Source organism: Lucilia sericata, unplaced genomic scaffold (genome assembly GCF_015586225.1).
Source record: "Lucilia sericata isolate MDLA Ls3-8-SP2 unplaced genomic scaffold, ASM1558622v1 Contig001832F_arrow, whole genome shotgun sequence".
Classification (NCBI taxonomy): Eukaryota; Metazoa; Arthropoda; class Insecta; order Diptera; family Calliphoridae; genus Lucilia; species Lucilia sericata.
In genome coordinates this window covers 1-18,790 of record NW_023995728.1, presented here as the reverse complement: position 1 = coordinate 18,790, position 18,790 = coordinate 1, and the positions used below count along the sequence as shown (strand labels likewise).

The 18,790-nt window shown below is 32.0% G+C and overlaps 1 protein-coding gene across 1 annotated transcript; it reads right to left on the bottom strand.

The window, feature by feature from the left end:
• Positions 1 to 725: 725 nt before the first annotated feature.
• LOC119612806 lies at positions 726 to 15,978 on the bottom strand. The gene is given in 13 exon segments (XM_037968672.1): positions 726 to 954; positions 1,016 to 1,234; positions 2,666 to 5,233; positions 7,450 to 8,040; positions 8,120 to 8,287; positions 8,967 to 9,449; positions 9,516 to 9,692; positions 9,762 to 9,938; positions 10,000 to 10,152; positions 10,705 to 12,648; positions 13,459 to 13,679; positions 13,681 to 14,403; positions 15,848 to 15,978. Coding segments are annotated over 13 exon segments (7,605 nt in total). The 5' UTR covers positions 15,855 to 15,978; the 3' UTR covers positions 726 to 780.
• Between the last annotated feature and the right edge of the window lie 2,812 nt (positions 15,979 to 18,790).

Genomic DNA, 18,790 nt, shown 5'->3' with positions numbered 1-18,790 from the left:
CTAGACTATAGACTAGACTATAGACTAGACTATATACTAGACTATAGACTAACTATAGACTAGACTATAGACTAGACTATAGACTAGACTATAGACTAGACTATAGACTAGACTATTAGACTAGACTATAGACTAGACTATAGACTAGACTATAGACTAGACTATAGACTAGACTATAGACTAGACTTAGACTAGACTATAGACTAGACATAGACTAGACTATAGCTAGACCATAGACTAGACTATAGACTAGACTATAGACTAGACTATAGACTAGACTATAGACTAGACTATAGACTAGACTATAGAGCTATAGACTATAGACTAGACTATAGACTAGACTATAGACTAGACTATAGACTAGACTATAGACAGACTATAGACTAGACTATAGACTAGACTAGACTAGACTATAGACTAGACTATAGACTAGACTATAGACTAGACTATAGACTAGACTATAGGACTAGACTATAGACTAGACTATAGACTAGACTATAGACTAGACTATAGACTATACTATAGACTAGACTATAGACTAGACTATAGACTAGACTATAGACTAGACTATAGGCAGACTATAGTACAAGCGTGACTATATTCTAATCTGGTACTTTGAACTTTATACTATGATAAATTATAGGACAGAATAAATGTTTTTTCATTCAATTCCCTGCTCCATTTATTTCTGTTAATTTAATTTTTAAATTTAATGCTCATAAATCGATGTGTTCCGTTCAATTTTTCTTTTTTTTTTTCGATTCTTCCTTATTAAACGCCTCATTTGCATTTCGTATTATTTTCAGCAGTACAAGTAAGCAATTCCTTATTAAATATCATACCTAAAGGACACAATTCATGACTTATGTCGCCATTGTTATGACAAATATAAAAAGAACGGCACTCATTGTCCACATTAGCGTAGGGATACTCTAATTTTTTATTAGAGCATAACTGTGACGGAAAGGAATGAGAAAATTATATAATTTAGTTAAAATGGTGAAGAAGTTGTTACCTTGCTAAAGGTTTGTGTCACCGCTGGAGATCTCTGCAAATTGTTTGTGGGCATAATACATTCGGTTTTATTTTTAACACATTTAATGCTTAAAGGATCGAAGAATAGATCATCAGCACATTTATGTATTTTGGCTACTCCTTGGATACATTGGAAATAGGAACGGCAGTTGTCTTGGACATATGGATAAAGAACCGATTCACTTAAACCTGTACAAGACTACAAAGGAGAGGATTTTAGTTGGACTAGACTATAAACTAGACTATAGACTAGACTATAGACTAGACTATAGACTAGACTATAGACTAGACTATAGACTAGACTATAGACTAGACTATAGACTAGACTATAGACTAGTCTATAGACTAGACTATAGACTAGACTATAGACTAGACTATATACTATAGACTAGACTATAGACCAGACTATAGACTAAACTATAGACTAGACTATATACTAGACTATAGACTAGACTATAGACTAGACTATAGACTAGACTATAGACTAGACTATAGACTAGACTATAGACTAGACTATAGACTAGACTATAGACTAGACTATAGACTAGACTATAGACTAGACTATAGACTAGACTATAGACTAGACTATAGACTAGACTATAGACTAGACTATAGACTAGACTATAGACTAGACTATAGACTAGACTATAGACTAGACTATAGACTAGACTATAGACTAGACTATAGACTAGACTATAGACTAGACTATAGACTAGACTATAGACTAGACTATAGACTAGACTATAGACTAGACTAGACTAGACTATAGACTAGACTATAGACTAGACTATAGACTAGACTATAGACTAGACTATAGACTAGACTATAGACTAGACTATAGACTAGACTATAGACTAGACTATAGACTAGACTATAGACTAGACTATAGACTAGACTATAGACTAGACTATAGACTAGACTATAGACTAGACTATAGACTAGACTATAGACTAGACTATAGACTAGACTATAGACTAGACTATAGACTGACTATAGACTAGACTATAGACTAGACTATAGACTAGACTATAGACTAGACTATAGACTAGACTATAGACTAGACTATAGACTAGACTATAGACTAGACTATAGACTAGACTATAGACTAGACTATAGACTAGACTATAGACTAGACTATAGACTAGACTATAGACTAGACTATAGACTAGACTATAGACTAACTATAGACTAGACTATAGACTAGACTATAGACTAGACTATAGACTAGACTATAGACTAGACTATAGACTAGACTATAGACTAGACTAGACTAGACTATAGACTAGACTATAGACTAGACTATAGACTAGACTATAGACTAGACTATAGACTAGACTATAGACTAGACTATAGACTAGACTATAGACTAGACTATAGACTAGACTAGACTAGACTATAGACTACTATACTAGACTAGACTAGACTATAGACTAGACTATAGACTAGACTATAGAGAGACTGATAGATAGACTAGACTATAGACTACTAGAGTAGACTATAGACTAGACTATAGACTAGACTATAGACTAGACTATAGACTAGACGATAGACTAGACTATAGACTAGACTATAGAGTAGACTATAGACTAGAATAAATAGACTAAAGTTGTTCATATTTGCGTTAACCAACCTGTTTCTGAGGTTCCTCGGGTGTTTGAGTTGGATTGCATACTTTATGGGTGTCCTTCATGCACATATTTAAGGATTTATTAAAGTATTCATCTGCTTGACAAGTTTGAGCTATTTTTTGACCATTTATACAAACAAAGTAACTGCGACAATTATTTTGATCCCGGGCCAATTGACCATGTTTACCACTGCATTCTCCTACCCGTTGGCCATTCTCAAGCAAGCAAGTGCCATCATTTTGTCGGCAGAAACCTAAGAGGGAATCAAAACTTTCACCATTGCGGCAACGTTGCGAAACTGGTTCCTCTTCGGGTTCTTGACAGGTTATATAACGCCGGCAATCGCCCTGTTCAGCCAAGGCGGTACCTTGTCCCAATTCCGTGCACAGCTTCTGAATGGAAGTGGTCTCGTCTAGACATTGAGGGTTTTGGGTTCTGCTAGCTGTTAGCTTTAAATCCAGCGCGGTAATGTTGTTGTTTGTGGAGGTTTCTGTTGAGGATTTGGGCTGACATTGTAGAATGGAGGTATTGAAAAATTGCTGATCATAGCATCTTTCATGTTTCAATTTATTGTGTACACAGGCATAAAAATTGTTGCAATTGAAAGGATCTGCCATTAGATAACCATGTTTACCCTCACACATTAAAGGATCCGGAGCTACGGGATTCTGCTGGCCATTGTCATCCGTAACAAAAGGACAAGAACCATCATCGGGCACACATAACAAAAGTTCACTATTGAAATAACTGGCGTTGCCACATTTCTTAGGTAAAGCTTCACCCTGAGAACAGATATAGTAACGAGTACAATCCTTAAGATCGGCTAAATAAGAACCATCTGTTTGATTAGCACATGTATAGGTGATATTACCCTCTACTAATTGGCCATCTTGACAGGTATGTTCCAAATCGGGCATACATTTGCCGAGTAGTGCATTAAATTGATAATTATCGGGACACTCTACGGGTATGGCTAAACCCTTGACACAGGCATAGTAGATATTACAATATTTTTCATGGGCTAAACGAGTGCCATGGGCAAAGCCTGAGCATTTTTTCTCGGGCTTTATAACCTTACGACACTCACCCTGATCTAGGCGACACTCATGCGTTTGATTGTGAAAATATTGATCGTCGGGACAAAACAGCAATTCGGTGCCATTTATAGAGGAACATTTATAATAAGACTGACAATCTGTAGGATGGGCTACCAAGGATTCATCTGTGGCATTGGCACATACCCCGGTCAAAGGCAGACGACATGAACCATCATTGGGCCGACAATAACCTAAAGTGGGCTCAAAGTAACTACCCTTAGAGCATTGCATTTCATGGGATGTAGTCTGTTGTATACAAATATAATAGCGTGTACAGTCCTGGGAATGAGCCACAGAAGTACCATCTGGTTTATCAAAACATAAACCACTTTCCGATTTTGAATTTCCAAAACTAGCTACCTCCAAAGGTTGACACTGATCCTCTAATGTATGGGCCACGCATAGACGTTTTTCCGGGCTAAACATAAAACCCTTAGCACAATTGCCCAGATACCAGCTATCACCCGAACAATAGTAAAACATGGAACAATTTCCCTTAAAGGGCATAGTTTCCTCTAACCTACAGGCTCTTTTAAAACCATGTTTAGAACAGATTCCTTGATTCTTAATACAGCGCTGTGTCAGTTCATCGTATATTTCCTCTGCAGGACAATTAAGTTTCAGCCATTTGCCTTCGGAGGAACACTGCTCGTAAGCTGAACAATTACGCGGCACAGACCTCTTTTCGTTGGCTAAACAATCTTTATGTAAATCCTGGCAAACACCTTCGTTATCCGTGGAACATTTGGCATTGCCGGCATCATAAAATTCTCGCTGAGCGCAATGTTGCATTTGCCACTTGCCATTAACGCACACAAAGTAACGATTACAGGCCATAGCCGAGGGTCTAAGCAAACCGTCCTGTTGACACTTATCCCTGGAATACTCCTCTGCTATAGGTAAAACATTAGTTTTGACCACATCCTTACACTGTTGCTTTACATCTGGCACACAATAGTTTAAAGTACGATTGTAAAACATGCCCTCGGGACAGTATTGATACCACCAATCATTGTCCAGACACAGCAAAAACATGGCACAATTTTTGGCATAATAACGTTGACTCAAATGTTGGCAAGAGTTGGTTAAATTTTCCTCCCTCGCTAAAGTTTGATTCAAACACTGAAATCCCGGTTCCTCGGGCAACGGCAAACAGGTGGCTTTTTTAACATCAAAATACTGCTGACGTCCACAGTTTTTTAAACGCCATTTGCCCTCTTGACAGCGATAGTACTGGTGGCAAGTTTTGGCCTGATATAACTGCAGTTCCCTGCTGGCATTGCAAGAGGGTAGCGAAGTTACTTTGGCATAGGAACAAACAAAATCATCGCGTGGCTCTAGACATTTCTTTTGTTCGGGATTGTAGTAGCGATAATTGCTGCAGGTCTTACGTTGCCAGTTCTGTTGCAGGCAGATTTCATATTGTGAACAATTGGAGGGCACCGAACGTCTGTCGTTTTCCAAGCAACCGAACTAGAGAGTGTTTTAGGAAGAGGAATGAAAAAATTTATTAGAATTTTGAAAGCCAATAAGATTCTTGCTAAAGAATAGTCTCCGATTTTAACTAAATTGAAACTATAAAGACAAGCATCATGGGACTATGCATAGAGCTAAAAATTTCGTCAAATTTAGACCACAAAGAACTACAGCTGGAACTATACATGGTATTTGAAAAGAATTATAGACAAGTTTTGGATTTTTCGTCTTTAAAGCATGATCATATGATCCCATAATTGGGCGATCGATGTTTAATCAAATATGCATTTCGATGCTTTGATCAATGGGCGGATAAAAATACGATCAGCATAGAGGAGATATAGATCCACTGAGCGATCATTGAACTGAAATATGATTAGAATATATAAGATATGAAAACACTGATGGATTAGCAATAAATATGGTGGATTTATTGATCGATGAATATGAATCCACTAAACGATGTTCGAATTGTAATAAAATCAAGTACAATCAAAATATACAAGGTGATCGATAAACGAATCAAAGTGTAATCAGTATATGGAAGACATACATACATAGATCTATTGTTCTATTGAAGTTATGGACTCACTGATCGTTGATCGAATTAAAGTGTGATTAGAATATGAAAGATATAAATATATAATAGATGTGATTACACAAATCGATGGTCAAATCGAAGTATGATCAGAATATCTAAGTTTTGAATCCACTGATCATGGGATGGCTTGAAATACGTTTAGAATAGGAAAGATTTATTTCTGTTGATCGATGAGCAGAAATATCGTCAGAATAAAGAAGATATGAATCTACCAATCGACGGACAAAACGAAGAGTGAACAAGTATTAAAAGAATATCGAAGTTATGGATACTCTTATCGTTGGACGGATCGAAATATGTTTTAGAATAGGGAAGATTATAGAAAATAGGAATCAATTGATAGATGGGCGTATCGAAGATGATCAGAATATAGTTTAAATAAGTTCACTAATAGATGCTCGGATTTCAGTATGATCAGAACATGGAAGATATACCGTATTGATCGATTAACATAGGTATGATTATAATAGAAAAGAAAAAATGAATCCTCCAATCGATGGTTGAATAGAAGTATGATCAAGTATTATCAGAATATAGAAGGTATGGATCCAATGATCGATGTATGGATTAAGTTATGATTAGAATATGGAAGCTATGTATCTATTGATCGATGAGGGCAATCAAAATATAATTAATTGTTATAAAAATATCGATGGTATGGATCCAGTATGATCAGAATATGAAAGATATAGATTTATTGGTCGATGAGCATAAGTATGATCAGAATATAAAAGATATGAATCAAATCGATATGATGGTCAAATCGAGGTATGATCAGAATATGGTATATATAGATTATTGATCGATGGCAACAAAATGTTGCGGATAAAAAATATGTATATGAATCCACCAATCCAGGGGAGAATCGAAGTATGATCAAAGTATAGATGATATAGATCAATTGATCGATGAGCGAAAGTATGATCAAAATATAGATGTTATGAATACATTGATTGATGGTAGTAGCGAAGTATGATCATATATGATTACAATATTGAAAACAAGAATCCAGAAATCCAAAATTCTCGATTTTTTTTTTTTTGCTTATTTCGAAGAGAAAATTTCTCGTTCATTTTGAGTTGAGAATAGAAGTGAAAACGTAGCAGATGAGGGGGGTTTAATACTGAAGATCTTTTTAAACACAGAAAATTTTAGCAAAATCTAAAATTTAGCAAAATCTAAATCTTTTTGTTTATAAAAACAAAATTTTGAAGAAAAATTTTTAGTTTTTAATAAATTTAAATTTTAAAAAATTTCTTAATTTCTTTACAACGTCTGTGTTTTTATACCCCAGAATACGCGTTATAAAATAAAAATGCCAAATTAAATAGAAAAAATTTTATAATTTTTTTTTTTCAAAATTTTGTTTTTATTATTATATTGATATAATATTATATTTTTTTTTTGTTTTTCTTTTTTTTTTTTTTTTGTGAAATGCATATTATAAAGTTAAATTAAATTTAAACGATTTAAATACAAGCGGAGATTAGAAAATTTGCTTTAAATCGTTAAAGGGGATGAAAAAAGAAGAAAAACAAAAATGCGTTTTTTTTTTCAACTTAAATTAAAGAAATTTGGTGAAAAAATTTGTAATTTTCTTAAAAGTTCTTACTTCATGTTCATTGCCAAAGTCGAGCGAACGTTTTTGCGGTAAACCCACAGAAGGTAAGTCAGGCAGTTTGCCCCTAACGCACTGTTTCTGAGTGACACTGAAAATGCGATGTGCAGGACATTTGTGTTCATGTAGCATACCGTCCTTACAAACATAATACATATGTTTATTTATGGGATGTGGCAAATGTTCATTCTCATAATAGACACCCAAGCAAGTACAATCGGATTTCTTTTCACAAATACCCTCGGTATCTAAGCAACAATATCCTCGAGCATCATCAAAGTATTCTCCAGCGGCACAAGTTTTATGTTCCCATTTGCCGTCAAGACATATGTTGTATTCATTGCAGGTTTTTTCAACTGGTTTCTTTTGTCCTTCTTCGCTATCATCACAATATAGAATACCATCGCTCAGTTGACTTACACACATACCCTTGGCATGATTGTAGAATTTACCATTGGGACAGGGTATTAACATAGCATTCGTGGGACTTGAACAATAGCAGAACTCTATATTACTCTGATTAGAGGGCAATGTAATAGGTTGTTCCATTGTTGCCGCGGCACACTGGCTAATATCACAGACGTCCTAGTGCGAATAGAAAGGGGAATAGTTTTAATGCTCTTTTTTCTGCTTGGAATGTTATTTTTTCCATTTTGTAACCTACCTTTGCTGTCTTTATACATGTTTTTACTCTGTCATCATAAATACCTTCCAAGCATTCCTGAAATACAGGTTTATCATCTGGTTTTGTACACAAACAAAAACCAGTTATAGTATCTAGTGCTGGACTTGGTCCTAGATTAGCGCCACATACATCAGTACCGCATAGTTCCTGGTAAAAATGAATATAAAATCAAAATATAAGAAGCAGAAAATAATGGACAATAGACAGGACTATAGTCCGTACTATAGTCCGAAATATAGACAGGACTATAGTTCAAACTATCGACAGGACTAAAGTTCAGACTATAGAAAGAATTATAGTCCAAACTATAGGCAAAACTATTGTCCAGACTATAGACAGGACTATAGTCCAGACTATAGAAAAAACTATTATCCAGACAGGACTATATAATATAAATAGGACTATAGTCCAGACTATAGGCAGGACTATAGTGTAGACTATAATCCAGACTATAGACAGGACTATAGTCCAGAGTATAGACAGAATTATAGTCTATAGTTCAGACTATATGCAATTCCATAGACAAGTCTATAGTCCAGACTATAGATAAGTCTATAGTTCTGACTATATGCAAGTCTCTAGTCCAGACTATAGACAAGTCTATATTTCAGACTATAGGCAAGTCTCTATTCCAAACTATAGACACGTCTATAGTCCAGACTATAGACACGTCTATAGTCCAAACTATAGACTATAGAAAGGTCTATAGTCCATATTATATGGACAAGATCTTTTGGTGATCTTTGACAGTTGACATGAAATTTTCGAAGAAATATCAAAATTTCTTCAATTTGAAATTTGAATTATAAAAATTCAGTAAACATACCGCACTATTTGCCACACACATTTGTTTGGTTTCATCGAATAAATAACTTGTAGGATTACATATCTCATAACTGGCTTTCTGCGTTGTATGGCATATACAGAAACTATGATCATTAACGGTAGATGGTATGAGGTATTGATCTGGTTTGCCACTACATAATAGATCGATACATGGCGGCTTGCAAAGACCGAATTTATCGAATTTTTCACCATCAGGACAAGGTGTATAGCTGCCAGTAGTACAGTCGCAAAAACCATCGGTGGTATTTGAGGCTGGTATACGTTGTCCTGGGGTTTTACATTCTGTTAAATCACAAATTGGTGCCTCGCATTTTTCGGTGATTACATTAAATTCACCATTCTGTGGACAATTATAATAGGTCGCAATACCCTTAACACATTCACAATAACCGTTGTATGTGGTCAATGCTGGTATTTTGGTTTTATCTGGTAAATCGCGACACTGATAAGAATTGCAATTAATCTGGAATAAATATTTTTTTGTTAACAAGAAAATCTTTAATAAAACATTATATTAAAACCTAATTACCTCTGCTAATTGACATATAGATAAATCGGTGTTTAGGGTACTACCATAATTACATGGTTCATATGTGGCAATTTGTTGCCTGCAAACACACACACCATTATTTTTTTTAGTATCGATGGGATTAAACGTCTTCAGATCATTTTTGGGATCAACGCACGTGGATTGTAAGCATTTGGGCTTTAATGTTAAAAATGGCATTATAGTAATATATATGGAATATTTTTCTAAATAATACAATTAATTTACCGAACTCTCATATTCCGAACATTTTTTGATATATGGATTAAATGTACCATTATTGGGACAATTGACAATAACTGGTTTTTCATCAATACACATACAGAAACTCTTGGTATCATTGCGATTTTCTGCCACCTCAAAGTCTTTGTTATTCAAGCAGAAAGTGGGATCACAAGGAGCATTCTATATGAGTGATAATTCTAATTAAGTTAAAAGAAAAATTATAATAATTGTTTTTACTTACCGAATAACATATTCCTACTTCTGAGTTATAGGGAGAGTCCTTGGGACATTCGATTTTCGTACTTATACCATCGACGCATACGCAAAATTCATAATCGTTACCTTCATCTAAAGTCGGGTAAGTTCCATCCTTCTTACAGATGTCACAGTCGGGCTAATAAAAGAAGGGATTTTTGTTAGTAACTATGGTCCCGACTATAGACAAGTCTATAGTCCAGACCACAGACAAGTCCAAATTTTAAACCAAAATATTGTATTATAGTTCAGGCTGCTGACATAACTATTGACCAAAATATAGTTCAGACTATAGTCCATACTATAGACAATACTGTACTATAGACTATAGAGAAGACTGTATTCCAGGATATAGAAAAAACTATAGACAAGTCCAAAGTAAGACTACAGTCCATACTATAGACAAAACTGTAGTCCAGACTATAGATACGATTATGGTTCAGGCTATAGTCGAGACTATAGGCAATATTATAGTCCAGACTAGACTATAGACAAGACTATTATCCATTATAACCAAGAGTATGGTCCATACTATAGACAAGTTTCTCGTCTATATCCATAGAAGTGCGACTTGTCTTTAGAACTATAACAAGTCATAGAAATGCTGATTTCACATTTCTTTAAATATATTTCTAAAGACATGGGTGTTTCATCTTTAAACGTTACACTTAAAACTATACTAAATACTTACATCTGAAACTTTAATGCATGCTTTGAAATCATTGTCATATTCCATTTTAGGAGGACAGCTTTTAAGTATTGGTTTTCTATCATTATTACAATAATAGAATTTCGTAGGATCATATGGATCTGGGAATGAGGCAACAATTGAATCTTTACAAGGATTAGGGAAACATTTCTTTGTTTCATCACAAACTCCGGTTTCGATGTCAAAACTACCGACAACACATGTACCAACATGGGTTTTACGGTCATTACAGAAATAATATTGATTACAAATAGGATGAGGCAGAAGTTTAATAGGTCCGGCGTTTTCATTTTCACATGGTTTATAACACTCAGCCTTAAGATCTGCATCACAGGCATGTGTCTTAGTATTGAAATATTGACCTTCATAGCAGGTCTGTGGAATGGCTTGTTCATTTTCACACAAGAAGAAAGTATTACATTGTTGGGGATTTGCCACCAAGGCACCATTAGCCTGACCGGCACACAAATTTGGCCAACAGACATGATCAATATCGGGTTCGCATGTTAGGGTATCATTATTAAAGCGATTATTTGTACCGCAATCCTCTAAGACTTGATGACCATCATGACAAATGTAATATTTATTGCATTCCGTAGGATGAGCTGAAAAATCTCCTTCTTCATAGCCGCCGGGACAGGTGCAGGGTGTCTTGGTCCAGCATTCATTAAGGATGTCGGGTTCACAGGTTAGGGTTTTTTTATCAAAGTAATTATTCTCACCGCATTCTTGTAGCACTTGTTGGCCATCAACACAAATATAGAATTTATCACAGTCCTTGGGATGGGGCGATAGTTGACCCTCTTCATAGCCACCGGCGCATTGACAAGGCTTCTCAAGATTGCAGATATTTTTAACATCCTTTTCACAGCTTAATTTTTCTTTATCGAAGTAATTACCCTTACCGCATTCGTGTATCACTTGTTCGCCAGCAATGCAGATATAGAATTTATCACAGTCATCAGGATGGGCCGAAATTTGACCTTCTTTATAGCCACCCGGGCAGGTGCATTCCTCATTGGCTACACAGGTCAGTGAGAGTTTATTGAAGTAGCTATTTTCGTCACAACTCTTTAAAAATTGTTGACCATTCACACATTCATAGTATTTTTCCTTATCCATGGGATAAGCGGTCTTTTGGCCATTGACACAGCTAGCGACATCTGGGCAAAGGTGATTGGCATCGAATTCACAGCTCAATGTAATGGGATTGAAGAAATTACCTTTGCCACAGCCATATAAAAGTCGTTGACCACCAACACATTTGTAGTATTGAGTACAATTATCGGCTACTGACTTGACACCTTCAACACAAGTTGGAGCTCTAGCACTGCGACGATTACGTCTGTTGCCGGTACTTGTTCGGGCCTCTTGACAATCGGGACATTTACCTTCGGTATCGCGTAGACAGGCCTTAATCTCATCATCGAAATAGTTGCCAGTATCACAGCTGCTTTCCACCAATTCTCCTTCATAGCAGATATAGAAGAGCATGCAGTTATCAGGATGAGGTACAAAATCACCTTCCGAGTAACCTCCTGGACATAATTTTTCAGTTTCTTCTTCACAATCATCACCGTTGGAGGATGACGCCTTAACACAGAAACCCAGTGTTTCGCTGTAAACATAATCACTTTCGACACAGTCAAAATAGGTGGCTAAACCATCTAAACATCTGCAGAAACCGTTTGTGGTATTGGAAGCAGGGAAGGTGGTATAGTCGGGTTTTTGTAAACATTCGCTCGATGGGCAAACTTTATCTTGAGCCACACAAATCTTTAGGGTTTGATGGTAGATGGCGTCATCGGGACATTCACGATATTGAGGTTTTTGCTTTTGACAAACACAGAAGCCGGCATTGCTGTTAAGGGCGGGATAGACAAAGCCATCTTTGGCGTTTTGACATTTAGCGGTGTCGCAATAGAGCTGTAGGAGGAGATGGGAAATAATATGTGAGTTATATAAGGCTAGAACAGAGCAGAACAGAACTAGAACAGAACTAGAATAGAACTAGAATATAACTAGAATAGAACTAGAACCGAACTAGAACCGAACTAGAACAGAACTAGAACAGAACTAGAACAGAACTAGAAAAGAACTAGAATAGAACTAGAACAGAACTAGAACCGAACTAGAACCGAACTAGAACCGAACTAGAACAGAACTAGAACAGAACTAGAACAGAACTAGAACAGAACTAGAACAGAACTAGAACAGAACTAGAACAGAACTAGAACAGAACTAGAACAGAACTAGAACAGAACTAGAACAGAACTAGAACAGAACTAGAACAGAACTAGAACAGAACTAGAACAGAACTAGAACAGAACTAGAACAGAACTAGAACAGAACTAGAACAGAACTAGAACAGAACTAGAACAGAACTAGAACAGAACTAGAACAGAACTAGAACATAACTAGAACAGAACTAGAACAGAACTAGAACAGAACTAGAACAGAACTAGAACAGAACTAGAACATAACTAGAACAGAACTAGAACAGAACTAGAACAGAACTAGAACAGAACTAGAACAGAACTAGAACCGAACTAGAACCGAACTAGAACAGAACTAGAACAGAACTAGAACAGAACTAGAACAGAACTAGAACAGAACTAGAACAGAACTAGAACAGAACTAGAACAGAACTAGAACATAACTAGAACCAGAACAGAGCTAGAACAGAACTAGAACAGGAGGTCAGGATCATAGATCTTTAAGCGATTGGAAACTAACATTTGAACAATCATCTTCGTTATTGGCTACGGTTGTGGTTTCTTCTTCAGCGCCGCATGTGGTGGTAGTTTCAGCTTCACAGTATGTCGTTGTAGTTTCCGTGGCACAGGTAGTGGTTTCCTCGGGAGCAGCACAAGTTGTGGTAGTTTCAACTTCGCAGGGTGTCGTAGTAGTTTCCGGTGCAGGACATGTTGTGGTAGTTTCAAACTTCGCAAAGTGGCGTAGTAGTTTCCGGAGCAGGACAAGTTGTGGTAGTTTCAACTTCGCAGGGTGGTGTTGTAGTTTCCGGAGCACAGGTAGTGGTTTCTTCTGGAGCACAGGTAGTAGTATCAACTTCCTCAGATGGACATTTGCCGGGTTGACAATTCAAACTCTTGTCATTGAAATAGCTACCAGTCGGACAGTTTTGGGCAAAAGCCTTTTCATTGTTACACACATAGAAACTATGACAGTCATTGTCATTTTTCACATACACTCCATTAGCCTTCTTAAGGCACAAATTTTCCCAACATTCAGTTTGTGTATCCGGTACACAAGCCGATAATTCAGTTTTAAAGAAGCTTCCAGCATCACATGTCTGTGGATAGGCTAAGTTATTGTTGCAGATCATATAACTGCGACAACTCTTAGGATCCGCTACAAAAGTACCGGAAACTTCTTTAGCACAAGGATTGTCTACAGCAGCGGCCAATGGTGCTATCAAACTTAGACGGCAGAGATTTTTACCCTTGTTGCCACAACGACCAGTTTTGGGATTGTATTCCTTACCCTCGGGACACGAGAGTTCACGTTTGATATTCTTATTGGTGCAACGATAGAAACAGGAGCAGTCGGTGGGATTGGGCCAGTGTACGGGTAGACCGCGAAGTTTACGCTGCACACATTCTTCATCAACAGCTGCAGTTATAGCAAGAGTAGCTACAAAGGCTACAGCTAAAAGGAAACCTGAAAGGGAGAGAGAGGAAATTTTAATATAATATTTTTATATAATAATCGTATGTTTTATTCGAATAATTATTCGGGTTTAAAACTTATATTCCAATAATTAAGCAAATCTTTATTTTTAATTCTTTATTAATTCGAAGAATTATTCAGTTTATTCGTTAAAATTTTATATCCGAATAATATTTTTTGGTTAAAAATTTGTAAAAGAAGGCGAATAATTTATTCGAATAATATTTGGGTTAGTTCAAAAATTTTATTCGAAATTTTTTATTCGAATAAAATATTATTTTTTCTTTTTTTAGTTTTTAATATTGAATATTAAAAAATATTTGAAAATGAAAACGAATAATTATTCGCTTGTTGTAAAATATTTTATTCTAATAAAATTTCTATTTTTTCCAAAATTTTTAAACTTAATTCTTCAACTGATTTGTAAAATTATTCGTAAAGTTATTTAGAGAATATTGAGCTAGAAAATAATCGAATAATTTATTCTAATATATTTTATTTCTTTGTTAAAATTTTGTATTCGAATGTTATGTCTCACTTATTTTTATTGTATTTAAAGTTTTGAAAATTTATTAATTTATTCGAATAATTAATCGAGTATTTTACAAACGCTTGTCGAATATTTAAAAAATTCTGTTTGTTTTTTTTTTAGTTTTTTTAATATTGAATAATTAGTATTAAAATATTTGAAAATGAAATCGAATAATTTATTCGAATAATTATTCGATTGCTGTGAAATTTTTTTTAAAATTTGATTTTTTGTTAAAAATTTGTATTCGAATGTTATTTCTCATTTATTTTTATTGTATTTAAAGTTTTGAAAATTTATTAAGTCTAACGAATAATTTATTCGAATAATTATTCGGTTGCTGTAAAATGTTTTATGCGAATAAAATTTTATTTTTTCTCTAAAATGTTAAAACTTAATTCAAATGAGCTCAAAAATTATCCGCAAAATTATTTTAAAAATATTTAGCTAGAAAATAATCGAATAATTTATAGTTAAAGAATATTTCAGTTAAAGAATATTTAATATTGGAAAATTTGAAAATGAAAACGAATAATTCATTCGAATAATTATTCGGTTGTTGTTAAATGTTTTATTCGAATAAAAAATTTAATTTTATAACTTTTTTGAAATGCAAGAATAAATTATTTGAATAAAATATACTTTTGGTTTAAAATTGATGATGAAAAATGTTAATCGAATAATATTGTCATTTTTAAAAAACTTTTAATTTATTAATAAAATAATATGTTTTATTTTATTAAAATTATTTTATTGTGTAAATTATTAATTTTTTTTCGGTAACCGAATATGTTATTCGAATAATTATTCGATTTTAATTTTTTTTTTCATTTTTATTGAAGTATTTTTCTTATCGTATATTTTTATCACTTTAAATTTTAGTTTTTTTCTTTCACTTGCACTCACCTCTCATTTCAAGTATCCTTTAAACTTTTGGTTTTCGACGAAAAGTTTAGTTTCAAAAAAAATTCCACTTTTAATAGTTTTCTTGCCTAAAGTCTCTAGAGCACTTGTAGTTGCTAGAGTCAAATGGTAACTCTCTGATATTTTCAAAATACTTACAGCTTTTATATATTTCTCTAAAGAACTAAAATGTTTTGCCATTAAAATATCACAAAACATTAATTTTTAACATTTATTTTATCAAATTTTGATCATTATCTATAAAAATTCAATAATATTTAATTGATTTTTATCTTTATTTTTTTTCTTTTAGGAGAAAGACAAAAATGATAACTTCCAAGAAAAACAGGTATTTAAGACAAAATATTTCTGCAAGACCGGTAGCAAACTTATAAAAAAATAAATTAATGACAAAATTACGATAACAATGTTATTTAGAAAAAAATACTATATTTAAAAAAAAAAAAAATTAGATAAATAACAAATACACTTTAGGGTGTGTTAACGAAAGAAAAACGAAATTGTTTGGTGTTGTCTGAAGAATTGTATTCAAGTTCAAAAAAGTGAAATTTATGGGAAATATAAATATAGTTTTTAATGAATGAATGTTGAGATAATTGATAAAACATATGTTTTATTATATTTTTGAACAAAAGTTTTTTTTTTTGGCAAATTTTTCATAAAAAGATGTTGAAAAAAGACAAAATTAAAATCAAATTATAATTTGAAACGTTTAAGGATTTTTTTTAATAATTAAAAAAAGTTAATCGAATAATTTATTCGAATAATTATTCGGGTTTTAATTAATCGTTTCTATACGAACACTTTTTTATATAAAAATTTACTTGTTAATGAAAATTTTCAAAAAAAAAATTATTCGGTTTTTTATTAATAGTTGTTAATGAGAATTTTTTTTATTCAAATTTAAAAAAACATAATCGATTAATTTATTTGTATAATTATTCGGTTTTTACTCGAATATGTTTTTCTTCTTATATTCAATATTGTTACTGCATTATTTATACTATTAAATTTTTAGGTTTTTTCCTAATATTCATATTTCGTATTATTCGAATAAAATTTATTTTTTTATTCGAATAAATTTATAATTCCAATATTTTTTATATTCGTAAAATTTTTTTCAAAATACATTTTCTTCTATGTATTGGAATTAATTTTTATTCGAATAATTTATTTATTCAAATATTTTTATTTATTCAAATACTCGAATAATTATTCGTTTTTTATTCGATTAGTTGTTTTACATTTTTCTGGACTTATTTTAATATTAGTAAGAAATCATTCGACTAATGTTTTATTCGAAATTTTTAAATTCAAAACTTATCGGGTAATTTATTTGAATAATTTTTTTTATTAAATTTGTATTTATTAAAATTAGTATTCGTTTCAATTAATAATTTTTATGCGAAAATTTTTTTTTTTTAAAAAATTCATAATCGAAAATTATTCGAATAAATTTTTGGTTTTCATTAAATTAATATTAATTGAATTTTGAAAAAATTTTTATACGAATAAATTTTCATTTTTTTACTAAAAAACATAAACTAACTCAAATAAATAATTCGTATAATTATTAGGTTTTTATTCGAATAGTTTTATTTTTGGAAATTTTCTCAATTTATTTTTTAAATTGTTTTAAGAAATTATTCGATTAATTTTTTATTCGAACCAATTATTCGAAATTTTTAAATTAAAAATCTCTTCGAGTAATTTATTCCATTTTCGTGTTATTTCGCTTTCTAATATTTAAATTTATTCGGTTTTTAATCAAAAATTAATATTCGAATAGTTTTTTTATTCGAATAAATTTTTATTTTTTTACTTAAATTAAAAAAATAAAAATTTTTATTCGAATAAAAATAACTCGTGATATTATTTTCTCTTTTACTATTTTTTTGAATAAATTATTCGGTTTTTATGCAAATATTTTTTGTAATTAGTCTTCAGTTTTTTTAATTTAAGTAAGAAAATCAAAATTTTATATTCGAATAATGTCTTCATTCGAATAAATTTTTACTTTTTTTTTACAAAAATTAAACATTTTTATTCGAATAATTTTTTTCATTCGACTATTTTTTTTATTAAATTATAAAACTAAAAATACAAATTTTTATTTGAATATTTTTTTAACTCGTAAAACTATTTTTTCTCTTTTTTTTACAAAAAATTAAAAACTCGAATAGATTATTCGGTTTTTATTCGTATATTTTTTTGTAAGTTGTCTTGAATTTTTTTTTATTAAAGTAAGCAATCATCCGACTAATCTTTTATTCGAACCAATACAAAATCAAAATTTTATATTCGAATAATTTTTTCATTCGATTAAATTTAAAGTTTTTTTTATTAAAATTAAAAAACTAAATATAAAAATTTTCTCTTTTTTTACAAGAGTTCAAAAGTACTCGAATAAATTATTCGAATAATTATTCGGTTTTTATTTGAATTTTTTTAATGTTTTATTCGAACCAATTCAAAATCAAAAAATTTGTATTCGAATAGTTTTTTTATTCGAATAAATTTTTATCTTTCTTGCAAAATAAAAATACAAATTCGAATATTTTTTTAACTTGTATCATTATTTTTTCTCTGTTTTTAACAAAAATTCCAAAATATTCGAATAATTAAATAGATTAATTATTCGGTTTTTATTCGAATATTTTTTTTTGTAATTTGTCTTGAATTTTTTAATCCGACTAATGTTTTATTTTAGAACCAATTCAAAATCAAAAATTCGAATAATATTTTGATTCGATTAAATTTTATTTTTTATGCCAAAAACAAAAAACTAAAATACAAATTTGTATCTTTTTTTCTCGTTTTTTACAAAAATTCAAAAATACTCGAATGAATTATTCGAATAATTATTCGGTTTTTATTCGAATAATTTTTTACTTGAAATTTTTTTTCGTTTTACTAAAATTCAAA